The 16,936-nt window shown below is 31.4% G+C and overlaps 3 protein-coding genes across 5 annotated transcripts in view; 1 reads left to right on the forward strand and 2 right to left on the reverse strand.

Moving 5' to 3' along the window:
- The window catches only part of LOC111425878 (BMP-binding endothelial regulator protein-like), a 90,918-nt gene extending 82,716 nt beyond the window's left edge, over positions 1 to 8,202 (forward strand). Inside the window, exons 4-8 of the mRNA XM_023060168.2 lie at positions 2,121 to 2,214; positions 2,274 to 2,450; positions 4,134 to 4,603; positions 4,662 to 4,818; positions 5,738 to 8,202. Coding sequence (XP_022915936.1) covers positions 2,121 to 2,214; positions 2,274 to 2,450; positions 4,134 to 4,603; positions 4,662 to 4,818; positions 5,738 to 6,699 — 1,860 coding nt within the window. The 3' untranslated portion in view covers positions 6,700 to 8,202. The remainder of the gene's footprint in view (positions 1 to 2,120; positions 2,215 to 2,273; positions 2,451 to 4,133; positions 4,604 to 4,661; positions 4,819 to 5,737) is intronic.
- A 1,249-nt stretch (positions 8,203 to 9,451) lies between these two features.
- On the reverse strand, positions 9,452 to 10,557 carry LOC111425957 (15-hydroxyprostaglandin dehydrogenase [NAD(+)]-like). Of its 2 annotated transcripts, none has more exons than XM_023060247.2 (4): positions 10,380 to 10,557; positions 10,082 to 10,315; positions 9,699 to 10,000; positions 9,452 to 9,638 (listed from the first exon to the last, which is right to left on the reverse strand). In XM_023060247.2, exons 1-4 carry the CDS (start codon positions 10,497 to 10,499, stop codon positions 9,518 to 9,520), a joined length of 777 nt encoding a protein of 258 aa, XP_022916015.2. In that variant the 5' UTR covers positions 10,500 to 10,557; the 3' UTR covers positions 9,452 to 9,517. The 2 variants fall into 2 exon arrangements, with proteins under 2 accessions (XP_022916015.2, XP_022916014.2); XM_023060246.2 differs by having other exon boundaries at positions 9,699 to 10,024; positions 10,380 to 10,556.
- A 168-nt stretch (positions 10,558 to 10,725) lies between these two features.
- The window catches only part of LOC111425833 (Heparan sulfate 3-O sulfotransferase-A), a 60,231-nt gene continuing 54,020 nt past the window's right edge, over positions 10,726 to 16,936 (reverse strand). For both annotated transcript variants that reach the window (XM_023060092.2, XM_071194258.1), the window contains exon 4: positions 10,726 to 16,363. In XM_023060092.2, the coding sequence (XP_022915860.1) occupies positions 15,794 to 16,363 (570 nt within the window). In that variant the 3' untranslated portion in view covers positions 10,726 to 15,793. The remainder of the gene's footprint in view (positions 16,364 to 16,936) is intronic.

Here is a 16,936-nt window from a genome sequence, read left to right on the forward strand (position 1 = left end):
AAATTAGTTTTATTTACTATAATCTGGAATATGTCATTATCATATAAAGCAATGCGAATGATATCTGATGCTAAGTTGATTGAACAACAAATATGAGTCTCCTTTCTATCCTGTTACACAGTTATCTTTAAATTTCTTCTTTGTCGTTGGGTTGGTGCCATTTTTGGGCGAAGTATATTGAAGAAACATATTCATAATACTAAGATATGGTGATCTTTTATAACAGTACTTTAGAGGTTTGGAAAAGCCCAGAGAACACTTTTTCGCCATAAAGAAACAATAGTGGCTACAGAGCAAAAATAGAAGGTTGGTCATTGGAATCGCGTCTTCTTATAGAACGCTATCAGGTTACCCTTATTTATAGAGGCAATACAAGAATTAGGTGTTGAGTAAAATGTTAATTATGGCATTATTTTGTAGAGCAAGCAGGATCAACTTTTTATATGTCTGATTTTGAAATTAAATCTCTTTCTTAAAAAAAGATTCTATTTTGCTTCGTTTCCGCGTTGTTTTTTCCATTCCTTTCTTACTTAATTTCTTTTTGAGCTAATATTAAAACAATGCGTTTTGCTACTTCTTTAATAAGAACTTCCTGGGTAAATTCTTCCTTTTAATAATGTTTATCTTAAAATATTTTTGCATATTGCAGTTTTATTATCGTAATATAATCAATATACTTTTTTTGTAATATAGACGAAATTTGCAATGGAATATCAGTGATGAAGTTATACGAGACTTCGTATTGATTTATTTCGCATAAATCAGCATTAAAAGCACTGTCAGTCGACCGTAGAGGTGACACTGACTCGCTAAAAGTTAGGAATTTCAACCAGATCGCATCAACGGCCAACAGCACGGTCCCCAGTATTGGCAATGTAAATATTTAAATACGACAAGTTACCTTTTAAAACCACATTCCACGGTCGATTAAATATTTTGGGTTGTATCATTTTATTTATTGAAAATAACCAACATACATAATTTTAATAAAAATTAAATCAATTTCTTATGTATTGAATAATTACTCAATATTTTATATATTTTTAGATAAAAAAATTTTAAAGCTAAATATTTATTTTTAGCGAAAGCTTTTAACGTAAATCGAAGGAACAACACACTGGACTATCAACAGTTAAGAGGGGTAATTTATGGGTTGTTTATTTGCAAGAAAATCGATATTGTCGTAAAATACATCCCAATACACACTTTTTGCTAAAATAAACTCTATTGTAAAAGGGTCTTTTCACATTTAAAACCTTGATATTTATTGCAAACATCTCGATGTAAAATTGAATGTTTCAGTATTATCACATTTTAAAAGCAATTTGGTTACAAATTAACATTACCGGTTAAATGATGAAGATAAAAAGTATTATTTTGAGGTAATTGTTTACGTTTATTGTAAAATAATACCCTATGTATTTTGTCGATTTGTCATAAAATTTGCGTTTTAGTATACGCGCTACCTAAATATTTATGTTACTGATGTAGTGAATACGCGCTTTTTGATAGTTTTACAATTATCCAAAATAGCATTGATACGATTTATTGAATAAACTGTAAATACATGGCATAATAACATAAAGTGTAGAGAATAAAAAATATTGCAAATTTCTAGGTAAAAAAAACAAATTAATTATAAAAAAAACGGAATCGATTTATTATTACAGCCGATTTAAGTTTCGTTATTTAGTAGTTAGATAACTAAAACACTAAATTAATTATTTGGTTCTTTGTTTTTTTGTAACTGTAAATTCAAGTGCGTATGGTTTTAGAGTCAATTTAATGGCTACTAAAAGAGGGTTAATTAATACAGTCAAATAGAACATTCGAAATCAAGACATTCCGATGGTTTACTATAATCGTAAATTCCACAACTGGACGTATTTATTGTAACCCATCCAGTCTGTAGATTGCGCAATAAATTTTATCTTCGCTTTCGATATGATGCGCGCCAGTTTTAACATCCCTAAAATGACCCCACACGCATAACATACATCACGCGTTTATGAGACCTTTCAAACTTAAAATAAAATTTATCGGGTAAAACATAATATAAAAATATAGTTACGACCACATAGAAATGTTGACACGTATTAATTTTACTTTATTTATTTCAGCATGGTTTCGTCCAATGTAAATCAAAATGCGAACCGATCGATGGATGTTATGCATTGGAAAAGACTGCAAATTCATGCTGCCCGAAATGCAAAGGTCGGTGATACGACTGATATATCCGGGTTCGAGATGAGTAACGTCGATCTATTTTGCAGGATGCATGTACGAAGGGATTTACTATGCCAGCAATACAGAGTGGAAGGATCCAAACAATCCTTGTATGGTGTATCACTGTCACGCCGGTGTTGTCACGCAGATCGAGGTGCAATGTAGGACACCGTGCAAAAATCCATCACCTCCAAAACCAGGACAATGTTGTGGAACCTGTCCTGGTACGTTATACCATTAAATATGAATCCCTCTATCTTATTTATGTTGAATGAAATTCAAGCATATTTTATATAGTGAAAACCATTAAAATTTATTCACATCGAACTGCTGTTCTATAAAAAGAACTAATTAAACGATATCGTAGTTAATATGTATTAACATATTTTAACATAAAAGTATTATACTTTACGACAAATCAAAATAAATAGGCCTAAATGAGCGTAACGATATCTCAAGATATCTCAGAATTCGAGCGAATTTTGATAAAGCTTAGTGGTTGATGGCGTTATTACATGTTGTTACATTGAAATTCAATTTGGTTTGAAAACCCCGTAGATGCTGCAACAACAATAAATTATGTGGTGAACATTACATGCCAAGCAATATATAAAGCAACGTTGAATAGCTTCAATGAGACCACGATAGACCATGAATAAGGTTTCATATTACGCAGCCATAAGCTCACTGTTGACAAATCAAGATATATTATACTAATACAATTCTTGAAGTTTCTATTTCATTTCTAAATCATGTGACAGATCTAGGTATTGTATGTCCACTATATTTATTTAGTGGCTCTTCAGTGTTAGAAAGAAGGTAAACATACTCTTCAAAGGTATAACATGAAAACCTAACTACTTCACCATCTTGTTTAATAGACACTGTTGATGCTCTATCACAACGATGTATTATGTTCGATATAGGATATTGTGAATCACATTCTTGTATTCAATTTTGTATTTTATGTATTCTTGTATTTTATTTTCTAAAGCTTTTGATGTCCATAAATGTGCAGCATACTAAACGGCTTAAATCATGTCGAAGACAATTTTTTATAGTCCAGAATCTAGAGTTTGTATTCTGTTCAGTATAATTCCAGACTGCTTCTTGTTATATTGATTCTGCTATTTTGAACTTGAATGTACTTGTAAACACAAGTGGTTCTGAAATATCTAGTTGACTTGAGATCTATATAACAGCAATTTAAAAAACACAGCAAAAAGTTTAGTTTTTTAGCTATAACGTTTTATGTTTAAACATTTTTATTGTTTATGCTGTGTTTAAATCTAACTTTTATTACATACAATTTGTACCAAGCACTACTCTGCAACAAAGTAAATATCTTTTTATATTAATGCATATCGTTACATTTTTATCTTTATTACAATCAGTGAGTTACACAGTACGCAGGTTGATATTTTATACGTTTATTACGGCCGTAACTCCCACACTTAATGCTATGTACTCCATCTCTGCCAAGTACCGCAGGTGTTCGTTTAAGCGCCACATACGTAGCTACGTATCCTTCGCATTATGTACATCGTTCACAATAATAAATACCGCAAATTAAGCGCCGATTGGAGACGTGTGCCGATTTCCATACTTTCTCGCACCCAAGTGGCAGCAGGATCGAGATTGTGGCTACACCTTAAGCCTCTCGCACTTTCACCTAATTTGTATACATTTTTTTGTCAGAGGCGCGATTACGCGTATGTAATTTGACACATTTTACTTTCTAGCCGGAGCAAGTGCGCACGTTTCCAAACCTGTGCTATAAATAATGGACAGGTTTTGCTGGAGGCTATATACGATTTATATGTTTTAGCTACTAATTTCATAACTCGCCTTTTTATACTTGCACAATTTACATTATATTCTATATTTTTGAATTTAATTACTTTTAGATTGTCCAAAACTCAAGAATCATAGAGGATTATCAGGTCGTCAAATAATGTTATCGGATCCTTGTCTAAAATGTCCTTGCAGTCAATCAAGTGGAATGATGATGTGCACAAAGAAAGCGTGCCCTGTTTTGGATTGTCCCGAATCTAAATTGTGGCGTAACGAAGGCGAATGTTGTCCAAAATGCTCCGGCAAAAACGAAGTAACCTCGTTTCCGGTCCCTAACACTTGTTTAGCATTCAAGAAATTTTTTAAAGAAGACGAAACTATTGTCTTGGATCATTGCACGAAATGTACGTGCAAAAACGGCACCATGATATGCAACAGAAAAACCTGTCCTGTACTCGATTGTCCGCCTATCTACCAAAAATTACCGCCGAATAGTTGTTGTAAGGAATGTCGAAATCTAGAGGAACTCGAATCTTACGAAGAAAGAACCCTGCAGTGCACGTTCCACGGTCAAACGCTTGAAGTAAGTATTTGAATAGAAACTAAATTGTTTGTTTGAATGGATTTTTCTTTCTTTCCAGGAAGATGAGGTGAAAGAGTTAGATGATTGCACAATGTGTAAATGCAGCGGGGGACTCATCACTTGCGATAGAATTATGTGTAACGAAAGTATGGAGTGCCCATTTGGATCGTTTAAAGTTCACGAACCTAAGGAATGTTGTTCTAAATGCATTGAAAGTAAGTATCTAATTGTTCGAATTTTATGAAACCCGGCTCCTCCACCAAAAGTTTATCAACTTTTTATAGTTGAATTACAATTTTGACTGAATTATTTCGTGATCATATTTAAACTAAAACACTCGGGTAAAACTAACGCAAACTATATTAAAATGTGGAACATGAAGATTAGACTGGTTGACACTTATAACTTGGTGAATTGTGGCAGCGAGATAATAAAGAGAAGATTTTGCTCGTCAAACTTCTGCAATGACTTAAATGTAATGTTATATTCCTGACTTACCTGCGTAGCTCTCACTTTTTCAACTTTATCTGCAAAGTTATTTGAGTCGAACTATAACAGGTTTACATAAAGCACCAACAAATTTTGTACGAAATTATTCTGTTGTGCTTGCGAACGCTGTTAACTTTAATAATGTAATTGAACATGCGATAAAGTTTTGTTGTGATTTCGCTGCGATATATTTACCGTTCACCATGTTTATTGCAATGGAAGTGTGCCTATTAAACTGGATTAGTAAATTGTCAACCTGAACGCGTGTATGTAATAAACGACGGCGAATAAGCGTTTTCTATCTCGCATTAAAGAACACCTGAAGGTAGCGACTAGAAACTGAGCCGGTGGAGTGGCGAAAATGAAGATTTATGTGCCACAGAAACCTGATATTTTTGTTGAATAACTCACGCTTAACTGTGCTCTGTTTATCTAGTTCTTGGGAGGGCGTAAATTACGTTTTCGCGTCAGAGAAAAATAGTTCATTAAAACTTTGAAACTGGATCGTAAAACTGTCCGGTAGTTTGGATCGCAATCTTCAACTTCGTTTGCTTTTAATTGGTTAACATCACGTGGATTGTTAATCTTATCTCCTACTATTAATGTATTTTTATTTATTAATCAATTTTTTTTTAATTTTTTTAGAACCCGGCACATGTGTAGTTTTTGGCGATCCTCACTACAAGACATTCGACGGCCAATTTTATACTTTTAAAGGAAACGGAAAATATCAATTAACAGCTGACTGTAAAGATCATAGCTTTTCAATACGTGTGGCGAACGCTTATCAAACAAAATCAAGCAGTTCAGCCACTACAAAACGAGTATCCATAAAAGTTTCTGGTTTACGAATCAACTTAGGCCAAAAGCTTGTAGCTAAAATAGATGGTGTGAAAATCCCGTTCCCGTACGAAAAGGATAAAGTTGTAATCGACAAGCTTAACGATACATTGCAGCTGCGATTACGCGACGAGATAAAGATTGTATGGAATGGAAGAAGTTTTTTGGAAGTTACCGTACCTCCAAGGTACAAGAATAAGCTTTGTGGATTATGTGGAAATTTCAACGTAAACTCACAAGATGATCTAAAAGATCGTAGAGGACGTAATTTTTCCGAACATGCTATTCAACACTTTGGAAACGCCTGGTGCGTAGGGAAAAGTTGTTCTAATCACGCCCATCAACCGAAAACCTGCACAAATAAGCGAAAACATGATAGAAAATATTGCGATTTCTTTAACAGCTCGAGTAGCTTCGAAAGATGCCGCACCAAAAACAATTTGGAACAATTTTATAGCGCTTGTTTAATGGATATGTGTGATTGTCCGGATGGTAAATGTTACTGTGAAAGTCTTATGGCCTACGCTCAAGAATGCAAGAGGTTAAATATCGACGTTAGTGGTTGGCAGAAAGCGTGTAATTGTGAATCTTTTAATAGAACCCAACGAAAATTTATGCAAAAACGACCACGGAAAAATCATAAATTAAATCATTTGTTAAACACGATAAAAAGTAAAAAGCAATTTAGCAATAGCAATATTACTTACGCCCGGTATTTTCCAAATAAAGTCAGGAACAGTAAAATGATTCCATTATCACCTGAGTAGATCCACCCTCAAAAAAAAAACCTAGTCAAAAAAAAAAAATAAATAATTAAAAAAAATAAATAGACAGTATTTTATTAGGTGTTAATACGTAGTAGTTGATGACGAAAATGATGTGCTATATATATATATTAGTATGTATAAAATCGTCGAAACAATCGCAAGGGAAAGAAAAAAAGTATTACATTAACGTGACCAAACATTGTTTTCTCTTTTAAGTATATTATACCGGCGCAATCTTTTTACCATTTGTCGTTTTGTTTTAGATTTAAGTTGTAATCCAAATCAGCTAACGTCACGGTTTTTAAAACTGACCACCTCTGAACTAACTAACCCCTTATTGTGTTAATCATTAATACGACTTTTGTATTATAAGAAAAACGAAAAAAAAAGCGTGATCTTACAAAATCGATTATATATCTTTCATAAGAGATCTCAAATAGGCTACAGGGTGTTAGAAAAAAAAATCGAAATTAAATATATGTGTAGTTTGTTTTTTTATAGATTTGCGGATTTAACTAGTAATTTTTAACGAAACAACGAAAAGAAGTAATATATGCCCATAGATTTAATTTATTTATTTGTTTGTGTACTTACTTAATCGGTAAGTTTTAGTGAAATTGTTTTATTTTATTTTTTATAAATTTTTAGGTGAAAAATCTTTATATTATTATGTGTACCGCCCGAACAAATTGTATATAAATATTAAAGAAAAAATCTCCGCACAGAGGACGTTATCTAATAGTATTCTCTCTTTGTTAATAGATGTAGAAAGATGGTAGATCCATTTTATTGTAGAAAATTGAACATTGTTGTTGCTTATACTTAGTACACGGCACCATAATTAATATAGCGATTATTGTAATTTACTAATAACACTTTAAAGGGATTATTACCAAAGATACTAATGCATTTGTTCTCAATAATGTAATCGAATTACGGATATTATGTAATTAATTAAAAATTTATACTGATTGGAAATTGTTTTTTTTTAAACAATTTGGTTGTACATACGTTTTAGTATATCTCTATATGTTAATTTAAATATGTCGATCTCTCACTGTAATTTTGCATTTATATTAAACATGTAAAAATAATATTGAATCTGTTTTAGATGAAAGAAAGAGTTTATAGTTAAAATAGTTCCTAGCTACATAAATACTTCTTATTAGAGCTAATTTTTCTTGACCTTTCTAATTTCTTTTTATGAAAAAAAAATCTCAATCGCTTACTTAAAGTGTACTTTGATTGTAGAGCAAATTGTGTTACTATTTATTTATGTTTCTATTCTATCAGAATCACCGCTTAGATAATTATTGTTAAGTATAACACTGTGTATATAAATTATTGATGTATGCTGTTGATTATATTTTTCTCTTTGTATTTCTTTTCTACTGCTAATTACCATCCGCAGTGAACACGATTAAATGAATGTACTCTAGATTGTTAAACTGTGTGTTTCCACTTAATATAAACTTACAATAAAGTTTAAATCAAGTACAACAACGAGTTTTATTGTTATTAAGTCGATCATATTTTAAATTTACGTTAAATCATATTTTTATTCTTAAATCACGTATAACCAAATATATCACTATTTACATAGAAGGAGGAAAGAATAGGTTAACAGATCCAAATAAAATGTAGAGACGACTTTCAATAAGAATTGTGACGATCTGAAAACTCCGAAATAATCACTTTTTATAATAGCACCAAAAAAATGGAAGAAATGTTGATCGAACGTTGACATCATATAATGTTGTAAATACAAATATTTGATCAATGGTGGTTTTACATGGTCACCATTTGCAAATCAGATCAGATAGTGAATTTGTCAAAATATGAAAGCTGTTTCAAAAAAGTCTTAGTTTTGATATGTATTTGACTAAATGTGTTTGCACTTCATCATGATTATCTTAGATACTAAAGATGAGGAAGTGGCAGAACCACAAACAAAAGAGACCTCCAAAATTGAAAAAGTCAAAAGATTAGTAAACTTGATTTAGATCTATTGGTCTGTTGATCTATTGGTGTTGGAATACCTGCTTTTCTCTCTAACACGGATTTCTTATTTAAACTTTTATTTTATCAATATATCACGCTGTTTTAGCAATCATTTTCCATTTGTGCCATGATTATCAGCGTAGCATACTACACTGACCTATACCTGTGTATACCATTCTTGTGTCATTTTATAATCCAAATTAAACAGAAATGATCTTAAGTCCACTTATCTAATTCCGCCTAGTTTTGGAATATTAGCAGTTGCGTACTTACCTGTTTCAATCTATAAAGGTAGCTTTGTTTAGAATTTGAATTACTTTTACAACATGATATGCTGACATTAAGAACATTTCAATGTCACACGAAATAAACCAGCACTCCAACTATAACATATCTGACCTGTCTGAGTAAGTGGGCAGCTTAAGGCAGCCAAGAAAAAGCTTGGCTGGCAATTATTTTAGTGTATCTATTAGGGAATATAAATTTAATAAGAATATCCGTCAATCCAGAATTTCCTGTATCTTTATACAACCATATAATTTGATCATATCTTCTTTATTATCTAATATTTTATAAGGCATAACTAAATTATTACATATTATCCAGACGCTTCGCCTCGTTTCAACAATTTGACGTCGATACTCTTAGAAATTCAATAAAAACTATTTATTGGTATTAAGTTACTATCTAATCGCTTTGTATATCTTTCTTGCAGATATATTAAGTAAAGGATATGTAAAAAATAAAACACTTCTTTTCGTTAGTTTAATCCATGAAAATACACAATACCTTTATAGAATAATACAAGATTAATTACTTAGAAAGATACCAATTTTGGATATTCAACCTCAATTTCTTTTCCCGCATTAATAAACCAAGCAGAACCATTATGTTCTTTTTCGATAACCCGAATAAAGCACTTTGCTAATTCTTCAGGTCTAGAAATCAATAAAAACATGCATTTTTTATGATCATTAATTAAAAAACATAGAAATTACTTTTGCATATCTACTGTATATTTTAGAAGATTTTCTAAATTATCATCATAAACCATCCTTGTAGGCAATTGATTAAATATAGCTGTATCTGTTGCTCCAGGGCATAAAGCCATTACTTTGACTCCTGTTCTTTTATAGTGATAATCACACCCAAAATTTCTGGTCAAACCTATTAAGGCGAATTTGGTTGTGCTATAAATTTCAATTCCTGCAAAAGGCATCAGTCCGGCTACCGAAGATGTGTTAATTATAATTGCTGTGGATTCACTTTTATACTTTGGAAGATATTCGTCTATAGCTAACTTTAATCCATGAATACAACCAAGCTAAAACAAAAAAAAACAATTAAAAAATACAAATTTAAGAAAGTAATGTAGATTTACCAAATTTATTTTTAAACAATTTTCGTAATCATGTTCCTCAAATAACCCAACGTTGTTGAAGAAAATATCTAATTGTTTAAAACATTGAACGGTTTTCTTAAAAGCATCTTCGTATTCGTTTTTATTTATTAGATTTGCTTTGATGTATATTACTTTTCCTTGTCCGTATTTGTTATTTAAATCATCCGTAATTGAAATTCCTCTTTGTTCGTTTATATCAACCAAAGCGATTCCCTTTAAAATATTATCAATAAATAATTTGATATAAAACGTGATTTTTTCACAACATTAAACGTACCGAAACTTCATTTTGTAATAGCTCTTTTATACAAGCTAATCCAATTCCTGAAGCTCCACCAGATACAAGAACAACTTTACCTTTAACCAACATTATGATTACTGAATCTGAAGACAACATAATAATATTTATAGATCATCTATTTAATGATTCAATAAACTTCCTGAAGGTTATCATATATTATAACCTGACGTTTTAATGCAAATATCGATGTTTTTGTTTTGCAAGGAGTCAATAAATACAAAATTTAATAAATCTCCTGAAGGTTATCATATATAATTTTTTGCATCCGTTTCACATCCGCTTTAATTTTACGAGGATTCTTGTAATAAAATGCGAATAAACAGAATTTTCAATACATTTATTATCCACAAATACATATCTTTTAGGTAGAAATCAGTTTTAAAACACCATTCGCACACCCACTACATAATAAATTTATTGCCATTTACTTTAATTAATAAATTACTAAACAAAATCAAGAGCAAGTGTGTGTGCGAATACACTATTTCCGTTAGTTTCTGTTCATTTTGTAAAATTAGATTCTACAAACCCTCTTTTTATATATAAAAAAGAAATAAGTTAAATCTTATCTTAGTTTTTCAATAATTAGTACTTAGTTCTGTGCGAATATTAACAGTGAGGTTTTTGTCGATTCAACGATACATTTAAATCGAAACTAAAATTATTTTTTATTTAAAGCAAATAACGTAATGTTTGGTTTTTTACAACGAATCGTATAAATATAATTAATATTAAAAAACAAATTTTATATTTTTCATAATAAATAACGTACTCAAACATGTCTAAATTTCCTCTAATACTTATCTACCTATAAAAATTTACCTACGTACCACAAATATCTTCTCTTTACACTAAACAATCAAATACTGTCATTTTAACACTTAATTTTCTTTGTTATAGTAAAACAAATAAGGTAACTAGCATACAAGCAGGAAAGGTTTTGTAGAAATTTTGTTTAAATTATTTGTTTTTCTAGACATGTATACAACATTGAGAAAATGTAATTGTTAACTATTAGAACTAGACATAGATTTTCATTTTTTTTTGTTTAAATCGTTTTCATCTTTAACTGATAAAGAAAAATTTAACACTTTACATCTATGAACAATAAGAAATAGAAGCGAAGATGTTAGAGGAAGTACATACACACGCACATATTCACGGAAAAATCACATAGGACACACGAAAAAACTTAACGAGTAGTAGACCTGGTATATTTCTATCTACACGTACAAGGAATGTTCGTTATGACTTTACTAAACTAAAACACTAAAAATGGAGTGTTAAAAAACAAACATTCCTTGTGTACAAAAATAAAAACATATTTACATATATTTATATATATTTTATAAATCACAATGTTGATATGTTCGACCATTATCGAATTTGATATGCATGAAGTTCCATAATCTTAATATACTAACTATGCAGCCTTTTCAAATTGTATTTTCATTTTCTTTACAATATACATTTTTTTTCTTAATAGTTATCCTTTCTTGATCACAAACCAGCCTTTTTGCAGAGGTTTTCTTGATATGTTTAATGATAACACAAGTTTATTCGATTTAAGACACGAATTGATAGAGGATACTTTTTTAGTCAATATTTGATGATAATTTTCAGTATCAGCTCAAATTTGCAATATAGCAATAAATATTTATTTATAATATTTATTAATAAATATCTAGGCTTCATCATAAATCAAAGCAACAACATCGATAATGAAATAAAAGTCCGAATACTAGCAGGGAATAGAACAATTTTTGCGCTGGGAAAACTAATTGTAACAAGAGCTGAACAATAGTCAGCTAAAGATCTGAAACATGGGCACTCAATAATCTTCACCTAGAGTTATTAAACAGGTTTGAAAGAAATATCTTACGAAGGATATATAGGCCAAAATATGATACAAACCTTGGAGGTTAGAGACAATTAATGAACTATAAGATAAGATAACAGCAGGAATGACTACAACTAGTGGCTGGGACACGTGTGGAGAATGCTGGCAGAGAGAGTGGCGCGCAGGGTACTCACTCAATCACCAAAGGGTCATCGACCAAGAGGATGATGAATGGACAATGTTAGGGAGGATTTGAGCGCCCTGCAGAACTGGGGCAATTTAGCCCAAAATCGAATAGGGCCAAAACTCACTATGGACTATAGTGCAATTGTGTTTATTATTATTTAGATTTCAATTGAATAATTAAACATCTTTCGCTAGACTGCTCATTTTTTATTACAAGACTTCTTATTCAAGATATTTGCAATGTTTAGATATTATTCAGTTTGGTGTCTATTAAATTACAAAAGCAAGGAAGTGCAGACAAATATAAGTTTTGAAACTTAGCGTGTGGAATGTTAGAATTCTGTAAAATAGAATTAGAACAAAACAGAAGAATAGAATTAGAAGAATAGAACATAATTTGGAAAAGCTACAAAGATGAGAAGTGTGATGATCAGCACTAAGTTCTCCATCTTTTCATCAAGATGGAATTTTCTTACGAGAAGAGATTTAACTAGGTTATATTTCGCAGATATCTGAAATACCAGATTATCAACAAGTATCATTTTTAAATTTTGTACAAGTATTAATGCTGTTACTAAAAGAAATGTAGAGTTGATTTATGATAAAATTTATTGCAGTGAAAAAGATGATATGTTTCGTATCCTTTTATTGTAAAAATCATGGTTGATTTCATCAAAATCTATATTCATCATGGTTTCTAGAGTTATTATTATCACAAAACAATTAAATATTTGAACTGATACTGAATTAAAATCGCCTATAAAATTTAGAACAAAATGTATAAAACAAGAACTCTAATCTTCTCGTGTCTGATTTTTTAAACCTGTGTTCATTTCAGATTCATTTGTCTACTACACCCTTCGAAATGATATATCATTTATCTACCGATGGGTCGCGTATAATATTAACTAATTTCACTAATTGGGATTTTAAAAATGAATCTATTGCTTCATTTAAATTTATAAATGTTTGTATAGTGTAACGTCTAATATAATCCTTTAGAAATGGTTTATAAAATTGTTTGCTGACAAGCTATGGCTTGTCGTTGTAATTATCTCTGTGGTATCTTAAGGGAGATTTAAGTATATGAATGCAATTTCTGCGATATGTAATAAATATTAGGTAGATTATATATTGATTCATTAATGATAGACCAAGATGGTGTAAGATTTTGAGCTATATACGTCTTCGATGTCTTTCTTGGTGTTATTCAATATATTGGTCTTACTAAATTATTACTACAAATTCAAGTATTAAGTTAAAAAATTAGATCCAATTAGTTATTTTAATCAACAAAAGTCAATTTGAAAATATTCAAAACGACAGGTTAATAATTTTATTAGGAGTTATTGTCATTTCGTAGTCAGTGTTATTTAAAGTGTTGGTTTTTTGTGTTGTTGGGGTTATTTTTACGGATTTAGTTTCGTGAGTTTCCAAATTGACCTTTGCATTTCCTTTGAAAAACAGACCTATTTGCATTGAAAGCTCGCGAGCGATTTTTGCCCGCGGCCTAAATGTATTCGTGCAAATCCGGCGAATGCATAAAACATACGTAATTTGAATAAAAACTTTGCGATACTGGCGCAATTCAGCACACGCCGGGTTTAATACACAGCAATATAAACCACAAGTGGCGAAAAAAAAGTGTTTAGACGAGGATATCTTGAAATAACAATTCAAAGTGTGGGCGGTACATATCGCAGAAATGCCATAATATCAACAACCTCCAATGTGGATTACCGAATTGTAAAATAAACTTCAAGGCACGATCAATATGATCTAACGAAATACCGGGTCCACAATTTTTTTTTTCATTAATTAAGTTAAAAGACTTTGGTAAAGATACATACAAAAACGTCACTTTCTTTTTCACGTACACTGTTTTTTTTTGTATAATATGACTATATTGTATAAACAAATTCGTCTTTATTTGTATACGTCGTAGATTTTATATAGAAGTTTTTATAACATCTCTTAAAATAACGTGTTTAGTATCGTTTTTTTTTAAATTTTGTTCTACGATTAACAGCTCATTTTTGATATGTACGATGATATGTATTTGGTATTCTTGTGCGCCCAGAAGTTGGGGCAAATAGTTAACCTACACAACGACGTGTCATCACACATTTTTTTTAAACAGTTTCTGTAGGATTGAGCAAATAGTGCACCGTTGTGCTTCTCTCACTATTGAGTTAATTTAATTTTAAAGTAATGAAATAAAATGTATCTATCCTGAACGACATCAGCTTTAAGAAATTATTTGAACAGTTTAATAACTGTATGGTTTTATATCTTGTTCACGTCCCAAAACTAAATTTGTCATATCGCCCATTGTAATACAATTTCATTTTCATCCCCCTTTTCAGTTGAAATCTCGCAAACAGAATAAACCCTCCGAAGTTTGCCCGGAGGAAATGCGCTCGAAATTCAGCACATTCACGTACGCAAGGCGGGCATCGCTCAGGAGGCTTTCCTAAGCACACACGGACAGAAGAGAGATATCCGAAATAAAACTACTAAAGCTTGGGGAAAAGTTGAAAGGCAGATCGACGCTTCGGCTATCCGGCACAAAGAATTTAGAGGTCTTTTATCACGTTTTATCTGATCAGATCATAACCAACAACAAAATATGTTTTAAAAATTAAATCGATTGTGTCGTTGCTGTTTAGTAAAATTCAATGTTTCCAAGAAATTTTTCCAGTGTAAAATTGCAAAAGATTAAGGAGCTTTGGGTACCCATAAAATAAATTTATATACGTTCCTTTTGTATAGCACGACGACAAATTCTCGAAAAAGGAAACAAATAGTAAGAAGGCGTACATTTTTGCTAGAATATGGACGTTTTCTATGAAACCCCTTGGTTTCCATGAATACATAATACATGAAAGATACGTGGAAACGATCTAAAATGTTAATAGATTTGCTAGGCGTGAAAATTAGCGCAATTCCATTTCAGTAAAATAGCGTAGATTAAAATACATTTCTTAGAAACTTTTACATTTTAAGTCGTATTATTGATTTTTATATAAAATATACGAAATTATATTTCATGAAAAATATTTCAAGTTAATTAATTAAAAGTTTTGGTATTTTGTGTTCAACTTTCATGAAATCGTCGAAACTAAACTGAAAAGTTTCCAAAGCTCCAAGTTTCTGTAAAGGTTAAGACACAAACTGGATTACGTGAAAATCTGTATTACTACAGCCCCAAAGTTTTCTGTGCCGGTTGCCGGCGACGAAACGCGAAAATAAACAAAATAAATCATTCGACCCGGTTTTAAAAGTAGTATACATTACGTCGTCAAACTCGCGTAATCCCGCTAGGATGAAACAAAGCCCTAAAACTATATTCCATCATAATCTACTACTCTTCGGGCCAGCCTAAGTCCTCGCCGATAAGTTCGTAGAACTTCTGGTTGTGTTCCCCATAGTACTTCCGCAATTTCGCTACGATATTCGGATCGACTCTCGGATGTCTTCTCCCCTTTGTTTCCCTCAAACACCTGTCACTGGTCTCGTTCCGCAGACAATAAAACCCCTTTGTTTCGTTGAAGTAGAAGTTATGATTGCCAATATGCGGCTCAAGACCCAGAAACTTTTCTATTCTTTGTAATTGAGGAACCGGATCTTCAATTAGAGAGTCACCATTTACCACTAAAATCTGTTCCCTGGAAAACACTTCCAACCATCGATGAACGTAATTGTGATAAACTGAAATCGCTAAAGGTTTATAAGCTTCGTTTATTGTTCCGTTTGAGTGTAGAGAAAGTTGTTCGAAAGTTTTAGGTGAAGGTGTTGGTAAAATGCTGGCAGGAGTTGATGAGGCAGCATGGGCACGTAACTGGGTATAATCCGAGATGGCTCTCGTGACTGGTTCTCGTACAATTAACAATAATCTTACACTTGCGTTCATTGCCCTTATTCTTTCGGGAACCTAAAAGAGAAATAAATTACAATTTAATATAGTTTAATGTAATTACAATTTTAATATAGTCAATGATGCTTTTATGTTGACAAAATTAGTTAGTTTGTTGATCATTAAATCTGTTCATCTTAACCGTTTAATTTTATTAATTATACCTTTGTTCACCAAGAGATGCAAGTTCAAGAACTGTGAAAGGAAAATGTTTAATTTCGTGTAACGCTCTCACAGCATTTCAATCGGATATGTTGCTACGTTTGTAGTTATAGGTCTATTAATTAAGACGTAAGCTAGAAGACATGTTATACCACGAATAGGGCTCTATGAACTGTTTGGCAATATCTCTACAGATTGCTTTGACGTTAAGTACATAATCACTTGATAACGTAGGTAAAATAATATTGAGACATAACCGAAAATATACATTGAGATTACTTGTAGAGACGTAGATGTTCGCATCGCAAAAAAATATGCGTCAATTTAGATTTTTATTACATCAGCTATAGCAGTTATAATATTAAATCAATACCACATAAAGCTAGCAATAATAAAACAGCTACAAGTTAGTTAATAAGCTTAACGAAT

This window comes from Onthophagus taurus, chromosome 2 (assembly GCF_036711975.1).
Source record: "Onthophagus taurus isolate NC chromosome 2, IU_Otau_3.0, whole genome shotgun sequence".
NCBI lineage: Eukaryota > Metazoa > Arthropoda > Insecta > Coleoptera > Scarabaeidae > Onthophagus > Onthophagus taurus.